General features: G+C 34.7%; 1 protein-coding gene across 3 annotated transcripts in view; it reads left to right on the top strand.

Annotated features, from left to right (window-relative positions):
• The window catches only part of DENND1B (DENN domain containing 1B), a 157,543-nt gene that overhangs the window by 117,083 nt on the left and 19,759 nt on the right, over positions 1-20,701 (top strand). For all 3 annotated transcript variants that reach the window (XM_017832934.1, XM_017832933.1, XM_017832936.1), the window contains 6 exons: positions 4,971-5,072; positions 10,216-10,306; positions 13,987-14,027; positions 14,855-14,923; positions 17,078-17,134; positions 17,906-18,016. In XM_017832934.1, coding sequence (XP_017688423.1) covers positions 4,971-5,072; positions 10,216-10,306; positions 13,987-14,027; positions 14,855-14,923; positions 17,078-17,134; positions 17,906-18,016 — 471 coding nt within the window. The remainder of the gene's footprint in view (positions 1-4,970; positions 5,073-10,215; positions 10,307-13,986; positions 14,028-14,854; positions 14,924-17,077; positions 17,135-17,905; positions 18,017-20,701) is intronic.

The raw sequence follows: 20,701 nt of genomic DNA, 5'->3' as shown, positions 1-20,701 counted from the left end.
TTCAACATTTGGGGATTTATCACGGATAATATTGCATATTTCATGTTTCAGAATTGCATGCATATGTAGGACATAGATACAAATATGACAATTTGTGCAATTTGTGTAATGTTGTCGTCAGAATATGTGTGACATTGGGTTTTTCCTACCTATTTTACTTTACATGTTCTTGCTTGCATGTACATGGGCAAACCTTGCTGATGAAAGCAAAGACTAGTAAATTTTTTTCCGTTAGTCGTATGCAGTATTGTCAGGTAATAAAACAATATATGATGTAAAGAATTCTTAAAAAGGCAATATTCACAATCTATGTCTAGAGAGGGAGAGGCAGACAATAGAATGAAGTAGTTAAAAAATAGTGAGCCTAAAAGTGTTCACCATGATAGAAATTAATTTTAACATCATCAGAAAAAATAAGCAGAAAAGTTGTATGATTCTAAGCAGCAAACATCTGGAGGAAATTCAGATGTGATATTTCATTTTTTATTAAAAAAATGGCAAGAAGAATACACTTCAAATAAACAAAGCCTATTACTTTATGACACTTGTATTAAAAGAAAATGAAAAATAAGGAACATTAACTTATTTTCTGCCTTTGAAAAGTTGTCTTTTTTTCAAGAATTATCTAACAAAAGATGAAGTCATTGAAAAAGATCACCTCTTTTGGGGAAAAAGTCCTCAAAGCTCTAGATGTTAAAACAAAAGAAATAAACCCAGAATAGCTTTGTTTTAAGTTATGATGGTTGTAACATCACTCATCAGAAATTAAGAAATGAAGAGCAAAGGCTAATGGCTTGCTCTGAAATGCTCAGCAGTAGGAGTTCATGGTCTCATCATCACACCAGGGGGCCAAGCTAACTTCCATGTTGAAGATAGCACAACCTGTCAGACCTCACTTTAATTGAATGCTAACTGGAGTGCTTTGGGCCAATATTGACACTGTTTTAAGTAGTGACATCAGCTGTCCAACAGATGCCAAGTATTGCATTCAATATGCAATAAATCAAAATAATACAATAAAATGTTATATTGGAAATAAAAATATTTTGAGATTCAGAATGCACCTGAATTATTTGAGAATCCATAAATAATGATTGATTGTAATTGAGTTTCAAAATGAAACCTTTTGAGGACAGGTATCTCTTGAAATGACCATTGACTTGTTTACTTTTCTCCCAAGAGTGAAGTATAGAAAATACAGCAGAGTACAGAAGCAAGACTAATGAAATGCCAGAACATAGTTTGTGTATAAATTCAGAACCACTCAGTGGAATGAAAAGCAGGGTTATGACTATTTATTGTGACTTCCATAAGACTTCTATTTTACATGTTGAAAAACTTATTGTTTTATTTGTCTTAAGGATTGCAGTGGTCCTTTCTTGAATATAGATATTGTATTAATAGGAGTTGTTGTAGGGGATAATTGTGACTATAAGAAATATCAGCATATTTGAATTTTTTTTTTTTTTTAGCAGATTACAAAAACTTTACAAATTTGGGAGAAATTGGTTTGTAAATGGTGACTTCCTGAGTAGAATCATAGTGCATGCTCATTTATCCCTTGGCCTTTATCTCTGAATGTCATGACAGCAGATGAAATTTCAACTTTGTACTTCCTTGATTTTAAACAGAGAAATTTTAATATCTAAACCAAAATGGTATTTAAAATTATGGTGTTTTTAAAAAATAAATTATAAAAAAACCCAACGAAGCTATGGCCATACCTACCTGCCCTATATTCCTCATGTAATAAGCGAGAGCTGCCATATGAAATTATATTAATTGTTGCAATAGAACTAATAGTTGGCACGAGTCATCTCTTGCTAGAGCGATGCAACGTTGTCTGAAATAAAAAATTAAAATATTTGTACTTCTTGTTCAAGTTAAATATCACTAGATTGAGAAAGCACAAACATACTTTCTAATCTAGGTTATTTTTTCTTTTAAAATGATCACACTGGTTTAGCTCAGTTTTCATGTTCCATTGAGGTCTGTATAAATAGCGTACTTAAAATGTGAATGTAGCTTAGAGCAAGAAATTCCTGCTGTGTGTGGCAAGCTATGAAAGGGAAAGAAAATTCTATAGCAACTGTTGTTAAAAGGACAGATATCATGTTTGGGCATAGATTGTTTGGTCTGAGTATTAGCTGTCTACTTTTCAGTACAGAGTCCCCACTGAGTTTTGATCGAACTTGTTTTGAAAGTACATTGTAGATCAATACGACAGGGGCCAGTTGATGGTCTGGTAGTTAAATAACAGTGAAGCATTCATCCAAACCTCAGTTTCTAAAGGTAGTCAGCTGTTTTTACAGAAACAAGAATGTTACAAGCTTTACATATGAAAGCATCTAGGGCTATTTTTGTTTATATCGATTCAATAATTTACTTGTTAAATAGCACTTCAAGAGGCTTTGTGTTTACAGTAATAATATTGAAGATTTGTAAAAGTTTTATTCGAAAACGTTTTTGTTGATCAGAGCCTTGAACAAATAAATAACTCAGAGTTGTGTTATTTAATTCAGTTTCATTAAAGTTAGCACAGATAGCCCAAGAAAACTTCTGTGTGGAATTGCTACGGGTTTCAACAGATTTTCTCATTTTCATATGCTGAATAGGTAGGAGCTTTAAACCTACTCCAATTTTTAAAGCAATCTCACAGTCAGTGGGTTCAAATAACAAGGGTGGGTTTTGGATGTGAACTCTTTAGAGAACTAAATACATTTTCAGGAAAGAAATAGCTTTGGTTATTCTGTCTGTGAACTGTACTGATAAGGGAACAGATGCACCAATGCATGAGTGCTTACCAGGTATCTGAAGCATCCAGTAATTAAAGGAAAGTATTTGGGAAAACATTACACCCATGCACTAGAAATGTGTGTTGAACTACCATATCCTGGTGTTCTGTTAGATGACTTGGGCAGGAGAAATGCCATCAGAAAACTATCTGACTTCTCCCTCTTCCCTGGTTGATGTGAAAGGGAGAGCAAGCACGCCTGTTTTCTCTCCTGCTGGGAGACAACCTCTCCTTTTTACTCTTTCATCTTTCCCAGACAATTGGGGAAGTGGCAGTGGGAAGCAGGAGCTTAGTTTTTATTTTCCTAAATGATATATTATGAAAATATTTTCGCTCTTTAGTCCTAAATTTTATGTTTCCTACTATGTCATGAGCCATCATCTGGTCAGAGCTGCACTCCCACAAAGCCTCTATATTTCCAGAAATCGCTTCTTTGTGTAACAACACAATAAATAAATATATATAATATATGTATATATAAGGAGTTGTTTTAATTTGCTGCCTTGAAGTATTTTGGAAGAGCAACGGAACGGAGGAGAGAGTCTGCCCTCAGGAGCACTGTGTCTTATACCACCATGTCTCGCTGGAGACTATTCCATTTGTTTTGATGCACTTTGATTTGCTAAGTAGCTTGGAGTCATCTTCTTAAGACAAGAGTCTTTAAGAGCTCAAGAATAGCTAATGCAAAGTGGGTCAGGAAGGCAGTGCTATTTAAAGTACCACGAACATTTCCAACTATTTGGCAGATCCAGCATGTCCTGCATGTGTACAGTGTTCACCAGTTATCTCAGGATAAGTAAGGGGAGTAACTTGGGTGCTTCTCCTGGGATTTGACTGACACAGTGCTGCATATTGTACTGGGGTGGGTTTGTATCAGAGCACTCCAGCTACCCCGTGACAGGGTAAGGGTTGTGCTGGGTAAATTTAAGGCTTCTAGCTCTTCCAGGGTGAGATCTTTTATAAAGTCAGAGGTTCCATAAAGAAATAAGGATGTAAAACTTAAAAACAAGTTAAACATGAACTTAAGTACTTTGCTGAGTAGGACTGGACCTCTTAAAAGAGAGACTCAAAAAGAGGGAAGTTTTTGATAGTATAAGAATAGGCTTTTAAAAGGACATCACAGTGTTTCTACTGCAGCATTTCTTTAGGTCACACTTGAACCGATTAGAATCCAAGTATAAGGTGTAAAGAACACTTGAAAATGATTTAGAGCTGCTCCACCAAACCCAGGTCACATGGAGAAAACACTTTGTGACATTCTGTAAGCACCAGAATGGTGGGGAAATGCGTGGAGTGACATGTGCCATCAGAGTTAAACAGGGTTAGGAGCACAAAGGTGTGGTGATCATGGGCATGAATAAATTTGTCTTTAAAGTGGCTTGCCAGTTAGAGCTGTTGTAAAGATCAGGATAGTGGCTGTCTTTGATCTTTCTTTTTTTGAATGGCTGAGGTATCTCTTATTCTGCTGTGGAACTGCACTGTAGATGTATCTTTTGGGCAGTAAAATTTTCTGTGGTAGATTTAGGTGTTGCATTTTGTTAACTCCAAGTTTTGTCTTTGACACCCTTGGTAGTTGTTTCTAACCTGGTAATTTTGTTTTTGTAAATCTGGGTGAGAGGCTTTTTGGTGAAATCCATAACAAAATGAAGGGAATGCTCCTCAGGAATGTCCAGTGGTCTGTGCATAGTGAAGACAGCAAATGTCAAATGAAATTAGGGAATAACATTGGAGTGAGTTTGATTGTTTATAAATACTCTCATTAACATTTCTTATTTTTAAATGAGTGTTGTTTTCAGTATTTTTTTCCAACAAGCCCTGACTTTTCAATGAATACTTGTTTATCTTCTTCCATCATCCAAGTGGTTTGGTGCAGGATTTTTGGTGACTATAGGCTGTGCACTTTTCCCATGTGGGAAAATACATTTTACTGTATTAAGTGTTAATGTTCAAACTTTTTTTATAACAATGTTTCAAAAGGTTTGTAGCTTCTGTTTTGGGCTTTTTTTGTTGTCCTCTAGGTCTGTTTAGTTGCATGCACATTATCAAGAGTTCTTGAAAGGGAATAATTGAATGTATCTATTAAGAAGTAGATACAGTTGTGATGGAGAATTTTGTATTAATCAACATATATGTATACTCTACTTACCATCTAACTTTTTCTGTTTCAATTTTTTAGGGAGAGCCTATAACTTTCTGTGAGAATAGTTTTGTGAAGCATCGTTCCAGTACAACTAAGCAGTTCTTGGAAACTGCTGTTAATCTTCAACTGTTTAAACAGGTATGAGAGGTTAAATGACCCATGTTTAATGATTTTGTCTTAAAACATATCTCTATTTAAATACATTTTCCTTTCTGTCAGGTTATGGAGCTCTGGGATGAGATATAAGTACAGGCACTTTGTGTACAGTCATCACACTTTTGCTGTATTTTTAAATCTTCTAAAAAGAGCAGTGATGAAGCTGAACAAAAAAATAACTCCAGGGTGCAAAGCCAGTGCAGCATCTCTTCAAAGCCAGTCAGAAACCCATCTAAACAGGAAAAACCATGGATCTCCCAGCTTGATGGTTGAACTTCATTTTCAGCTCTCTTGGCTCACAACCAAAGAGCTTAAACAACATAGTGCTTACTTAAATTGGACTTCAGTGGCATTTTATTTAAAAACTGGATTCATACTGCAGTTGCAGTTTTCTGTGCTAGGCTCTTTGAAGTATGCACACAGAGAATGTTACAAGCCTTAGCCATAGGGGTGTTCTAAACATATTCTAGCTGATCTGTTAATGCAGATTTTGGATTAATAGGGAACAAGTTGTTGAATGTCTGGCGCAGCATAGTTATAGTTTGATTACAGACTTTAAAATTATTTTTGTTCTTTGATTTTATTCTCTAAGTCCTTTTTTCTCCTTTTTCATCAGGAGATTGCATGATCTTGCAATTGCATCAAAAGGGTGTTAAACTTACTACTAGATTTTTAGGAAAATCAAGGAAAATCTGAATGAAATCAGAAGATTCATAAAAGTACATATTTGCTTGCAAATACCTGAAATGATTGATACACAGGAGTTCATGTTTAAATAATCTGGAGGACTTTTTTGAAGATATACTACCATGATAGATAAGGGAAATTCATTATATATAGAATCTTCTAATTTTAAAAAAAACATTTGGTGTTAATCAGAGGCTCATGTCTAAAGTAAAGATTTGTGCAATGATGATGCTTTTTAGAAGTCCTGTGAAAATACGATCATAGAATGGGGCTCATTCAGTTTTAATGTGGTGTATGTTATACAATAAAAAATGTAAATTTAAAATAAGAAATAAGAAATCTGAAACCTTTTGAAGTATGATTGATTGGGCTGAAATGGAAAGAAGTCACAGACTGAAGTGTTGTTTACATTTTGTGTATCTTGGTGAGATAAGGTAGCATGAAACTTTCTTAATAGAAAGGTGCTCACAAACAATGTTTCTAAACTGTTGTCATACTACTAGTACTAAAGCAAGATCTCCAGCTGTAAGAAATAGGTTTTATTCCACTTAAATGAATGGGCTTGTCAATGTGGCTCTGTACTTACCTATTACATTTTAAAGTGTTCAATTAAACAGAATAAGTTTACAGTTTGTTTATAGGTTGTTTTAATTTTATTTCCACTAAAGGAAATAATATACTTTAGAGGATTAGGAAATAGTAACAATTTTGATGATGTGTGTGATTTCATAGTGGTAGTAGTAGTAGTAGAAAGTTTTTTCATTCCTCTAGTTCTTGTTGCAAAGGTTACTCCTACTTTTTCAGCTAATCCTCAGCCCAGCTGCATCTTCTCCAGTTTTTCCCACTGACAAATGAGCTGTTTTCAAAGTTGTTTGTGTTCAGAGAGACCAGACTATATTTTATTCTGTTATGGAAGGTCTTTTAAGCAGGAAATAGTTCTTAGAGGAAGCCTTAAACCTAGACCAAGCAGAAAGTTGGTAGTTTAAATATACCCTTTTTGCCATAATTGACAAGTGAGCTCTGTTTGTGCCACTTTATAAAATCCTTCCACTGTCCTTTTTTCTGTGTAGGTTTTTAATCGTCTCTCTCCTACATTAAAACATGTTAATTCCTCTAATTTAATCACTCTTTCAAGTTTGAAAGTTGTAATGTATTTTCACCAAAGTACCAGGAAACCTCTGTCAGAATAAATGATGGGATTAATTCATTGTGTTACTCCCATTCAGATTATTTTCATCTTCAGCATCATCTGTTTTTACTTTGTATTGCATTTTGATGTGCTTTCTGTTTAGTGATATCCCCAAATGTATTAGCACATGCCAATCTTTTGTACCAAAATCATTACCTAACCTGTAAATGGGATCAGTCCCAGTGCTTACCTTTACCATGACCACAGCTCATCTTGACACTTCTCCTGTCATTACAAGCTCTTATCTCCTTCTTGGGCCAGTCCTCATCCAACCTAAAGTTCAGGTGTACTGTTCAGGTACTCTGCTTTTATTTCCTCTAACTAGTATTTTGAAATGCAAGAGTCTTTTCTGTGGTATAGATGAATTGCATTTCCTTTATCTAGGAAATTAATTGTCAAAGAGCCTGTGAGAATCAGTGTTTTCATAACTCATATATTTTTCATTTACTCATTTAGCATTTTTCTCCCCCAAAATCTATTTGTAAGCCTCATTAAGTTGTTAAAGGCAAACTGACAGACCAGCACTTAGAAAAATTTTTGGTTTTTAAGTGATGTTACTGTTATTCTGCACTTCAACTGTGCTTCCTTTACCTTGATAGATTCATAAAATGAGATTAATTTCCTGATGTATGTGCTGGTTTTCTTAGCATCATGTAGCAGATTTGAAACTAGGGGGTTTTTGACTTGAGTTTTATTCCTCGGGTGTTATAATGTTCATCTCTGTATCTTATTTTCATTACCCATATTCAGCATCTTAGTCTTTAATGAGAATGGAGACAGTATATTTTTGGCAGGGGCAATGTCTGTATTATCTTTTAGCCTCCAGCCTTTCTCTCAGACTTATAAATTAAAGAGTTAACTTTTACATCATGTTGATGACTTCACATGTTTTGGAAGTTGAAAGGGCTGTTTATATATCTCTGAAAGAGAGTAAACCAAACTGTTTATGGAAAACATACATTTTTCCAGGAATTTGTAGAAGTAATTAACGATAAATATGCTGAAATGGATCACAGCTATTAGGGGTGTGTGAGGTTCAATTTGCTGCAATTTGCTGGCTTTAGTTTTGTAAAGATGCCTTTTGCCCTGAATAGATTTAATGTTAAAACCCTGGTAATCATTATTCTTAAATTATTAGGATATTTAATTGTATATTTTTCTTAAAAAGGAAATAACTGTTATTTATGTATTAAATATTCTTATTTCCTGATTAAATATGCTGCATGTGACAATTTTTCCTGAAATACCAGGCCCAGATTTTTCGAGAGTATGGATTTGAAAAATGGAAGGAGAAAGATATAAATTTTATGTGTAATTCCACATGCTATTCTTTTCATGTAGCAGTTTAAGGGCGACCATTAACAGTAAATTACTCAAAAGTAATAACTACTACTACCACTACTAATACTTATCATTTCCTTTAAATAATGTCTCCAATATCTTTTTGCTAACAGTTCTCTTTGTCAGTATTTACATTAAATACTCAAATTCAGTCAGTGTTTCAGTCTTCTGTTGATAGGATTTTACCAAATGATGAGTATGTCCATAAATCTTACACAAGTTTATAGTATGGAATGAATTCATAACTTTCCCCAAAGAGATAATGTGGTACAGTTCAAAGGCTGAGATGGTGAGGGGGTGTCATTGTTTGGTTTGGGGTTTTTTTTCCACAGCAGTAGCTAAAGGTGCTCTTATCTCTTTTTCTTACTGTGAAATAATCCAGTGATCCCACAGTGGTCTGACCATGAACCAACCTATTTGGAAAAAAACCAACTTGGAGTAAAATGAAACAATAAGAAGGAATTTAGACAAGGAAGAGAGAGAAATTATCTTTGTGTTTGCCTTAGTCTTGCTGCTGGAATTTTTGTGCTCTGAGAAATTAGTTTTTTCATGTCACTAGTCCATTCACTGACAAGCATCAGATTGGCACTGACACTGTTTGGATAATCTGTGGTAAAAAATGATAGAGCCAAATAATTAATTCTGGTTGGTTCCTATGTACTGTTTAGTACCAGCACATAATTCATAATTCTTGCTAGAAGATGAACTGTGTATAATTCTATAAATGCTTTCTCACTTTATCTGTCAGACTTGATTTAGCCTTTTCAAAACAAAAAGGGAGGGGTTGCTTCTTGAAAGAATTTTAAACCTATAACAATGTACTTGTTATACTTCCTTGAAGCCTGATAATTCTTGAAAAGAATGTATTCATCCCTTCTGAGAGGTTTAATCATTAATTGTTTAATTTTGACTTTTTCTGACACATTTGGATCATTTCAGTCTTTGTATGTAACTTGTGTGTAGATGCAAATCCATGTGGTCACGCAACTGTAACCTCTGCATAAGGACAAGTGTCGCAATATGCATCTGTAGATGCACCTAAATAAGGGTTACTGCTTAAAAAGACCCAAAAGGACAAAGAAGTGTATTAGAACTTAAAAATACAGGGGTGTCAGAGCTGCACTGTGCTCAGTCAGGTGCAGAGGGTCTTAGGGGTCTGCCTTGGCATTAGGCCTTGCTTTGTTTTGGCACTTTGTGTTGCATTCCTGTAGAGTTAAGTGAAATTCACTTCAAGTCAGCTCAAACTCTGCTCATCAAATCCATCCTGCTTCTGCCACCATCTCTGGAGCCAGGCCACAGCTTTCCTCTGCTGTTCACTGGACGGTCCTGCTACAATTTCCCCTCACTTACTGTCTCTATAGGGCCATTTTTCATGTGGAACACATGTGCTTGCCATAGACTTCAAGTGGGCATCATAATCTGCTGTTTCTTTGAACTAGGTGTGGTGAAATATTTACAGTTTTTCTAAAGGGACTTTTTGTGTACAGCAAGTTCTACTTCGTATCTACTGATGTCTACCCAGAAAGGGGTGCCACAGGGAGGTTTGTTTATGTTTTTCTGATGAAGTAAACTTACAAATTCACAACAGAAGGTCAGGGATTGTCTCAGTGACCTTTATATGGGTATCATTACAAATCCAAAGTTACCATTTGTAAGGAAATAATTAATTTCTTTTCATGCTATTAGGAAAATATAGATGATTTACTTGATCTATATAAAGTACTTTATATACCTCCTGCTCATAATTACAGCTGCTCTTGCAAAGTCCGTCTAACAGCCTTATTATCCTTAAGCCATATGTTTTCTTTAACATACATATTCCACTATAATGAACACATTTAAAACTATAACACTGTAAAGCAGTAGAAGAGAAAACAAAGTGTGACCCTTTTTTTTTTCCACCCCCAGTTTATTGATGGTCGACTATCAAAATTAAATGCAGGAAGAGGATTCTCTGATGTTTTTGAAGAAGAAATCACAGCAGGAGGCTTTTGTGGAGGTACAGAATAATTTGTGTGTACTCATTGACACTTCTTCTTTGGGAACTGTTCAACATGATGTCCTCATGATGTCCTGTAAATTTTAGAAGTCATTAATCTTGTTACTGCTTCATTGTTTCCATTCGTTCTTGGAAAGGTTTTAGGCGTTAACAAATCACTGCTGGGACAGATGCTATTATGTGTCTGGTTATGTCAGTATATTAAATGAAGATATGTTTGTTTAATCCAGTAAAATAATTCTTGTATTTCAGCAGAGGATGGGATATCGCTCTAGTGTTCACATTTATGTAATATGATATATTCTCTGTAAACTATTTTTAACATATTTGATATCCATGATGCTTAACTTCTAGATATGTTTTCCATGAGCACTTCTCTTTTTTTCATATCTACTTACTTCTGCAGTGCAGAAATCAGACTGATTTCCTAAATCTTAAGAGAAATTTGCTTTCTCCAGCAAATGTGTTCCTCTAAAAAAGGGGAAGTTTTTGTAACTTTTATATATGATCCGAGAAGGGACATGAAAGTTTGCCTTCTCCATAAACAACAATATTATTCCTCATGTTGTTTGCCTCAGTTGTGTTCACTGGCAATTGTTACAGTGCTTTGCACATTAGGTAACCCATATGGAAGAGTGCATGCTGAATCCAGTCCTGATTATTACAGGATTATCGAAAGGTTTCCTGTTAAACATTTAGTACAAGTCTATTGTTATTTGAGGTATTGTCATGTTTTAACCCCAGCTGGCGACTAAGCACCACACAGCTGTTCACTCTACCCCAGCCAAAACCAGCACAGGTATAAAAGATGGGATCAAAATATTGGATCAAAATATTCAAGACCAGCACAAATACTGTTTTATGGTCAATCTTGAAAGTAGTGTGGAAGCTTCCTCAGTAAATGGAGGTTATGTGATATGAGCAAATCCAGAGAGTTGCATATGGCAGCTTCCTTTGCAAGTCTGCTTTTGAATGGGCACCCACAGAGAAACTATCAAGTGGTGCAGAGCCATCTGTACCTCCTGCAAAACACCTTTTTTGTACTCAAAGTACATAATTGCTTTTGTTCAAGATTTTCACTGCCTTCTTCTGCCCTCTGTGTCTTGTGCCAGGATCTAGCACATAATTTGTGGGACTTTTTCATGATTAAAGTGTGGTTAGTTATACAGAGATTTACTTCTTTCCTGCCTTTTTAGGGTAACTTATGCTGCTCTGTAAACAGATTTGAGGCATCGAGCATCCATTATTCAGATAGGTGATGTCAGTATTCAGAGCTCGTTTGCTGGCTGCAGTTAGGGGTCAGGAGGCTGCAATAAAACTGCAGTAGAAGTTAGATAAAGCTTGTTTCTTGGCTGGGCTCTGGCAGCCTGTGAACCATGTCTCACCTGGCTCTGCTCAGGAGGGACTGCTCAGCTCTGCTATCAGTTCTCGGGTAGCTTGCGCTGCGTGTGTACTTTTCACATCAGGCAAGCTGAATATTGCCAGGCTGTGGACAAATTGCTTAGGGCACATATTCAGTATTTACATAACTGCTGTCTCATTATTGTTATGAAGTGCAGGGCTAACAATATGTATGCAATGGAAGATGACATTTTGTGACGCTAATGGGGTAGAACTATGATCTCTTTGCAGAGTTAGCTCCCATCAACTTGATCAGGAAGCCCAAGGTTTTAAAAAAAAAGGTGAAACTCAGATTTCAGAAAAGTCACAGAAAGTTAGTGTGAGCTACAAGCCATTAAAGGACAGGTGAACACAGTCTTAGCTGTAGAGAGTATAATTTAAAAACTACTGAATCAAATTGAAAGTGATTCTTTAAGTAATCTCTTTTTAAATTGGCCTTTTTTTCCCCATATGCAAGTGTAACTAAGCCAGAAAAGACAATTAAACTGGAAATTGAAGATTAAAACTTAAATTTCATTTTTTTAATTAATTTTTTTCAATAAAAGTGGTCAAAACTTATTTCTGTATGTCTACATCTGAAAATAAATTTGTCAGCCATCTTCATTACAGTTTGCACTTTGTGCTTAAAATTTTATTTTCCCTTACATATATTATTCAGTGGAAGTATTAGTTCTCAAGAGTTTTATGTAACTTTCAGTACAAGAATATAGTGATGGATTGGCTTAACACTTGGATTTCTTGTAGAATACATTAATTATAGTAATTTGTAATCACATGAATTTTACTCCAGTCTTTTTCTTTTCCATTGGTCTAGTATCAATGGTGGTAGAATAAGGAAAACTGAAAAAGTGAAAACATTTGAAACTACGGCTCAGACATGGAAAAAGTCACTGTTAAGGACACCAGAATCCAGATGATATATGAATATTGTTGATAAGAATTGAAGTTATGAAATGTCATGTTAAAGAAAGTAGTTACAGTTCATGCAGTTTCTTTAACATACTAGCAATTGTTAAATTTCATCCTGTAACATGTTATTTGCATGCTTCCTTCTGTGACAGATTTAGGGAGCCAGATCAAATAAGTGCAAAATGAGTTATTTTTGCTTGTTTTGACGTTCTTAGAGAGAGTCCGAGAGTCTGGCTTTCTCAACATTGCTTGTAAAAAGTTTAGTGGAATGTGTGAAAGTGCCTGATATGAGTATAAACAGCTTGTTTTTTACACCTCATTGAGAAACTTTGGAATACCTTTTACACTGATCCAGTTAGTTCTCAGACCTGTTCTAGGAGACTGTGTTGGCCTTCCACTAGTCATTGCAATAATTCTACCCAGATCTTGGTTACTTGATTATTGCAAAGGTTAAGAAGTTTTGAAAACTCCTCTTAAAACTCTGCAACTTCATTTTGAAAGGATCATACCAATACATCTTTGGTCAGACTCTGAAACTTCAGCATTCTTATTGAAGTGAATGTCTTGTATGGGGTCCATAGCAACTCATGGTACTCATGGTACTCATGGTCCATAGCAACTCATGGAGTATTCAAGTGACTGATGTACTCTAAATCTTTCTCAGGGATCATGAACCTGATCTTTGGCGTTCAGCTGGAGCACTTTTAGGAAATAGTATTCATTTCTTCATCAAGTCGAATTTAACATTGTCCTTCATGGCCAGTTTAGTGGCACAGTAATCTTTGGTGGTCCTACAGAAGCCAGTAGCTCTTACTTGCCTTTAGAGTGTCTTCTTTGTGAAAGAAAGTAGATATAGTTAAGAACTTAAAAGGATTTTTCCTGCACAGGAATACGTAGTTGTACCATAACCCTTGGACTTTTCTCTTGTTCTTTTTCCTTGGGATTGTACCTTCTGCATCCATGTCACTGTGGGGCATGAAAATTTGCCCAGAGGGATCTTTATGGTTGAATGCAATTCATGATATTGTATTCTTTCCTTTGAGTTAGTATTTTTCTTTGTAGACTTTATAGCAGTATGATACCTTATCATAGTTTTAATTTCTCTTTCTACCTCAGTTGGAATTAAAAACCTTGTGTGTTGAAAAGATAAGCTTTTACGAAGGAAATAGAAAACATGAAATAAGAGATTCCTAGGTTTCTTTCTTAGTGTACGTGTATTCTTATCTTTACATTCCTTGTCTGTCTGGAAAGAATTAAATTAATAAATCATCCTCTAAGGGCATTTTTTTATGCATATAGTGAAGAAGGTTGAAACATTTCAAATGTTGAATGTATGTTTTATTGTGTTATATTTTACATTTCTATTTCAGGAAATTCAAGATCTTACCAACAGTGGATGCATACAGTGAAGGTATAAACTTGGTTAAGTAATTATGCTGGCTGCCTTGTCCTTTAAGTCTTTATCCTTTTTCTTACGTCTGTATAATGGTAAAAGTTTATTCATTTGTGAGGAAAATGTAAGTGTGTTCTGTAATAAATAACATGTCTATGGTATATGCAATAATTTTGTGGGTTTTCTTCTTGGAGATTTAAAAAAGCGCAAAAGTCTCATACAAAAAACAAATAGCAAAATGCATAAGGTTTTTCTCTCTGTATAGTTAAAGATTTCACTGCTTTCTGTATCATGTTACATTCCATAACTGTGAATTAGGTGTGACAGTACAATTTGATATGAAGTTTATCACTTCTAGTAAATAGCAATTCTGTTAATATGGATTTGTGCGGTTTGGCTGGCAAAAGAACCTTGGTATAACCTTGTTATTCTGCAGGATTAGGAAAATATATTATTTTAGATTAAGAGAATTCTTGTGTGATTAAATGAGATAGTTCTTTCCGTGGGGTTAAAGTATTTTTTAGTCGCATAATAAATATGATAGGAACACATGAAAAATAGCCTTAACTTCTGAATTGATTTTGAAATGGTAACAGTGAATGAAGAACGAGAATACATCATTCTGTTAGAATGCATTGATAAATGTGTCAGCCGTGGTCATGACGTACTGTAACCCTTGTGTGGCTGCAGACAGCAGGTTGGAGAGGAAACACAGCTGTGGTTGCTCTTACCCATTTAAAAGGAAGATTGTTATTTCTTCACAGCACGCTGTTTATTTTTCCTTGCTGTTGTCTTAAGGTTTGACTTGTATTAAAATGTTGCTAAAATACTTTTCTGCATTTCAGAAAGGCGGTGCACTGATCAACACAGCGATGACCAAAGCCACTCCGGCTGTGAAAACAGCATATAAATTTGTAAGATCATCTATTTCAAATAAATAATACATAAAAATACTGCAACTTCCTACAACCTCTCATTCTTCCTGAATGCTTAAAAACCTAAGCATTTTTTAAATTTATTGCAGAAAAGCACTTCAGCCTTTAGAAAGTGTCTAGCTTCACTTGTTTTCTCATCTAGCGCTAGGATTTAGAGTTGATTCAGAGTCTTCCAGATAGCTTGGACATAAAAATAGACTTTTTCAAAGCATTAGTGCACTGGTTTTGTTTCAGTTTTAATACACACTAGAAGCTTATTTGAATATCATTTAGCTATTTGATACACAGCTGCAATTTTGCTTTGGCACTAAGTGCTGCACTGGTGAAAAGATGTGGTAAAGCATCAGTAATGTGTGCAGCAAATCATCTGCTCTTTTAAAGATGGTATTGGAATACTCATGTTTAACTGGATTTAATGCTTATACTTTTGATGTTAAAAGATGTTGTTTTCGAAGGCTGCCGAAGCAGTAAAACATGTGACACTATACGGTACTGTGCAGTATGGTAAAACAGCAATAGTATAAAATGAAGTGGGAAGTATTTTAGGGTTGCTTTTTTAATATATGGAAGAGAGTTTTGGCTTCCTTTTTGCCTTTCTAATTGTTTCACTAGTTGGATGCATAATAAGTAGTCCTGAAATAAATCAGAAAATCAGTCTAAGCTAGTGTATTTTCAGTAAAGTTTTCAAACAGAATTTTTAATTTTACATCACTTGAAAAACACAGCAGTCATGGAGAGAAACAGGTAAATAAATTAAATATACTTCATATTCATGGACTCATTTATAATTTAAAAAGTGGTTCATTAACAGGTTATCTGCAAATTATTCATCTTAATTTGCACTATCTTAGACGGTGGTTACATGATCTTCTCCCAGCCTTCAATTTTGATAATTATGTCCTTGATAGTAAAGGTTCTTCAAAGTGAACTTCTGTGCATGCCAGGAAACACTAGTAAATTTTTGAGGATCCATGTGTGTATGGTATTCATATTTATACCCCATTTGATTTCTTATGTTGTTACCCTTTATGGGGCCTGCTACTAGAGAAATGAAATATGGATTTCTTAATTGTTAGATAACCAGTTAGTAGGTTTGAGTAATGTGCTTGGTACCATCCCTCAGAGTTAGAACAAAGCACTCCAAAATTCATCTAAATGCTGTGAGCATGATCTGGAAAGTTTAAAGTGGCTTTCAGGTTAGCATTTGCTACATGGCACCCCACTGTGCTGTTACTGAGCTTATGGATGTATGATTTAAGGTTCAAAAAGACTCTCTGAGCTCTTGATTCAAGAAAATGATTTTCTTTTTCTGAATTGCCATGTACAGAAAACCACAGAAAAAATAGGTAGTTTCCAGATATCTATGGCCTTGAATATATTTTTTAAAGTCCTGTTTTCAAGACAACCTTGAAAACTTCTGTAGTTTTTACGTGTTCTTCTATTAGGGTTAGAGTTTTTGATTTTGTGCCCCCCATCTTTTATTTTTTTTTCCTACTCCTCCCTTCTCTCTCTCAAAAGTTTTTTAGCATAAGAACATGGTATTCGGTATTGAAGAATATTCTTGGCTGTTTTCTATGCAACTGTGATCCTTGTCTGCCTCTTTTAATGCATACCGAATTTTCCCCTAAATAGCAGCACTATGCTGTTCAGCAACACTGGGCAAAATCTCCATCTGCATATGAAATCACTTCATTTCTCTTAAGATTGATGTTGCCCTGCAAGTTGCCAGACTGGAACACTGTAGCAGTCATCTTAAAAATCTTAGCATTTTTTTCAGTGTACTTTACTGCTAAAATGCCCTTTCAAATTTAAAGGAGCATTTCAAATAAAGGAGTGATGTATATGACCATACTTAGCCTGTCCCTAGTAATAATGGAAGATTTTTGAGTATGTATGTTTTCACAGCATTGGCATACATGTACTGAAAAAAATCCTTAAATATACAGACAAAGCATGAATATAAAAAAATATAGTGACAGTGCATGTATGAAATTTGTCACAAAGGTTATTGCTGCTCTTTATATCACCAGGTGTCTAAAAAAGAAAAGGTAAAATAGGTATGGCATCATAAAGCATGTTCTGTGACTACAACCAGTGTCTCACAGAGCTACTCAAGTCCTTTTCTTTCTCTAGGCAAAAAACCAGGCAAGGCAAGGAATAAAAGAAGTGAAGAGTAAGTTAAAACACAAGGTATGTGGTGCACTTTTTACTTTCTTACATTGCTTCCTGTATCAGTTTGAAGCTTATACGTTACAAATCACATGAGATTTGTGTTTTTAATGACTTTTGAAATATGCTTAGCCCTTTGTTCAACAATACATTTTTCATAACGAGCCCTCTGGCAACTATCTGTCATTCTATGCATCCACTGAATAATCTCTTTATTGTTTGCATATTTTATCATAGAACAACAGAGGTCTTCAAAGATACATTAAGAGGATGTATGTTTTCATAAAGTTGATTGCTTTGATATCACAATCCCAGCCTTTGCTTCAAGCTGAGAATTTGAGATGGGAGAGTCTTGCAGTACAATGTATTTCAGAAAGTGTAGTTGTCCAGTTTTAGTTTTGCAAGATTTTTGAACAATAGCAATGTTTAGAGACGAATGAATAGTTTCATTAGAAAATATGTTTTAGGCATTTTGCAGCTGCTTTTCCCATTCAAAATTTTGTTTCCATGTAAGATTTTTCTGTATGGAGAAGGAACCATTTTTTGGACAACTTTTGTGCTATTTTAAGAAAAATTTCAAAAATATTTGAACAATTCATCTTTTAAATGACAATGTGTGTAATCCAGTGTCTTGAAAAGCTAAATTTGATTTTCTTACTACAGATGGTATTTTCATGACAGTAATAGATTGTGGCAAGATCATTTTGAATGCATTCTGCATGCATAATATGGAGGGTATGTTTGCAGATAGTGATTATAAATAAAGGAATTTAAATCTGTTTTGCTGCATAGGAGAGTGAGGAAGAGTATGGAACTTGCAGTGCTGGTGCAGTACAGACTGTTCCCATCTACACATCACATTATGAGAAAAGAACAAGCTCAGAAAAACGAAGACTGGCACAGGTAAGACACCTGAAACTTCTGTTCGTATTCACATGCATATGGGGAATTTGTTTTGGTACTTATAGTAGTGTTTTGGTGAATTTGTTTAAGATTATTTTACTGTCTGGGATGAGATAGTGTGATTAAAAGGCTGTGTTTGTAGAAATACTGCTATACTGCTTGTATGGAAAAAAATACTATTTCTATTTCATCCCTGTTGAGAGGGGAAAGAACAGGAGATTTATAAGTATGGATTTGGGATTTAGTTCTTAAATACTGTTTTTGATAGGGGCTTCTCACAAAAAATTCATTCTGGTCTATTCACAGATCTCTATTAAGCTATCTTTTTTAGTTTCTTATGGTGAGACACAATAATTTTGTGTTTCTAATAAATTGTTTTGGCAGCCATATGGCCTTTAACCTTGCTCAGATCATTATGATTTATTATTTTAATAATAAGTCAGCTAGTTAATACAGTGCCAACATCTTGGCTTTTTTTCTCTAATCCTTTCTATTCTAGATTTGAAGTAACAGGTGTAGTGTCTCAACTTTGGCAAGTGTTTTAATGTTTTTGGATTCAGTTTGACAGTTTTATTTCAAATATATCAACAAAATAGGTTTTGTAACACATTTTCTGCAAATTATTACCGGCATACATACATATTTTTAATATACAGGTGTTTATTTTTACATTACATTGTTATTGCATGTTTTTAATATCTTATATGTGGATTTTTAATGCCTGTATCTTCCTCATATGAGAATTAAGTCTAGAAATTCAGTCCAGGTGATCTAACAACATTTATTTTTTTGCTCTAGATATTGCAGCGATAAAAATCTGGATTGCCTGTTTAATGAATTTGATTTTAAATTAATTTTTATCAGTAATAAATATAAAGTTTGTGAAATTTAACATAGAACTGATGTAGATTATTGCTAAATGATGGTGAAATTGTACATTAGCATTAAGTAATTTTTAGTGGGGTTATAAATAAAGCAAAGACTTTCTGCTTCATTGATCTGGTAGTGCTGCCCACTGTTATATACAGGAGTCTAGGGATACAAAGGAATATAATTTACCTTCGTACAATTAAACATTTCTTTTGAATGCATGTGTTCACACAGAACAATTTAACTTCTGTATGTTTTTGTGGTCATACAGCTGTATAGTGCTAAATCCTGTAATCATTGCTGTTCCTACAAGTTGTCTTTTAGCTTTGAAAATAAGGCAGGAGTGAATATCTGCCCGTAGCTTTTTGCACACATACACATGCATGTTAACATGTGTGCAGACACACATATATATCCATGTACTTAAACAGGGTTTATTCACTAGCAAAGCTTGTAATAACAGCCCCGTGGTTTTGCCCTGCTGCAAAGAAGGTCCCTTGTTTTCTCCCCAGCACCAAACGTCATGTGAACCCAGTGGGCAGGAAGGAGCACATGGGGATTGCTCTCCAAGAACTCCTTCACCCCTCACTCACACCATTCCCTCTTTTTCCTCCCCCTCCAAAAGCAAACAAACAAAAAGGTTTTTAAAAAATAATAGTTGCTACTCTTATTTTTATTTTTATTCTTTGTGTTTGAATAAGATAACATAAATACAAGTTCTTTATTAATAAGTGGTGATTTTAAACTTTGCGTCCAAACAAAAATATATATTTGTGTTCACAATGCATGTGTATGAGAGACTGTTTGATCTAGTACTGAAACTGCTGTTTAAAAGAAGTGAATTTCAGTGCCATTGTTGTCAGATTTAATCCTTTTCCTCTTTATCCTGCAATAACTCTTTATCCTGCAAATGAGCCTCTCCACCCAGATTTCTAAAATGATGTCCATGAGTGTCTATATCAGTAAAAGGATAGTGCTAAAATAGGATTCATGCAATTTGATACATATTTAAAGTAAGGACCAGATATTGATTAAGTTGTTATGTCAGTGTACTTGAATATCACCCCAAACCCTGAATAAACAATGAACAAAAGAGAGAGATTGCTTTTAATAGTCATCTTGCTTCCAAACAAGAGGCATCTCTGCACTTTATTACTATTTCTTCCATAGTGAAACATTTAGAAAATTGTAAATATAAAGAATTTGGTGTTACATTTTATGTCATATTAGATGCATGTGTTGAGCTTTTTGTTCTCCACTTCTTGGAAACAGTTAAATACTAACAGTACCTGAGATGCTGTAAAACATATTTATTTTGAAAAGTTGTGTATGATATGAAAGTTTGCTTCACTGAGAAAGATTATTTTAAAAATTGGGTCATAGCAGGATTTTTGGGGTCTGAGAGGATGTTTCCTTTACAATAAAAAGTGAATCTTCTTTTACCCCAACAAATAGTAGTTTGTATATGAGTCTGCTAATTAGTACGGTTATTTCCTGTTTTGTTGATGAGGCTTTAATAAATGTCAAGGGTACAGCCATGAAGATCTTCCAATTAGGCTTTGCGTTTGTAAAACCCAACCCTTTTGCTTTTGTGTGAAGATGACAGTTCCAACTGCAGCCTCAGCCTAACAGGGCTCAAGGGAAAGGATACTTCTCTGGTTTTATTGAAAACAAGGCCAGTTTGGCCCAGGGAGAATACCAGCACTGGTCACAGTGCAGAGCCATTTTTAACAATGAATATTTACTAAGCTTTATGACTGCTGTCATAGTGGCTTTATTTTTTTTTTAACAAAAAACTAGCAGTAAAATAAAAAA

The sequence above is a fragment of the Lepidothrix coronata genome, unplaced genomic scaffold (assembly GCF_001604755.1).
Source record: "Lepidothrix coronata isolate B3197 unplaced genomic scaffold, Lepidothrix_coronata-1.0 Scaffold209, whole genome shotgun sequence".
NCBI lineage: Eukaryota > Metazoa > Chordata > Aves > Passeriformes > Pipridae > Lepidothrix > Lepidothrix coronata.
Note: the sequence above shows the minus strand (reverse complement) of the source record. Positions and strands in the feature narration are given on the sequence as shown.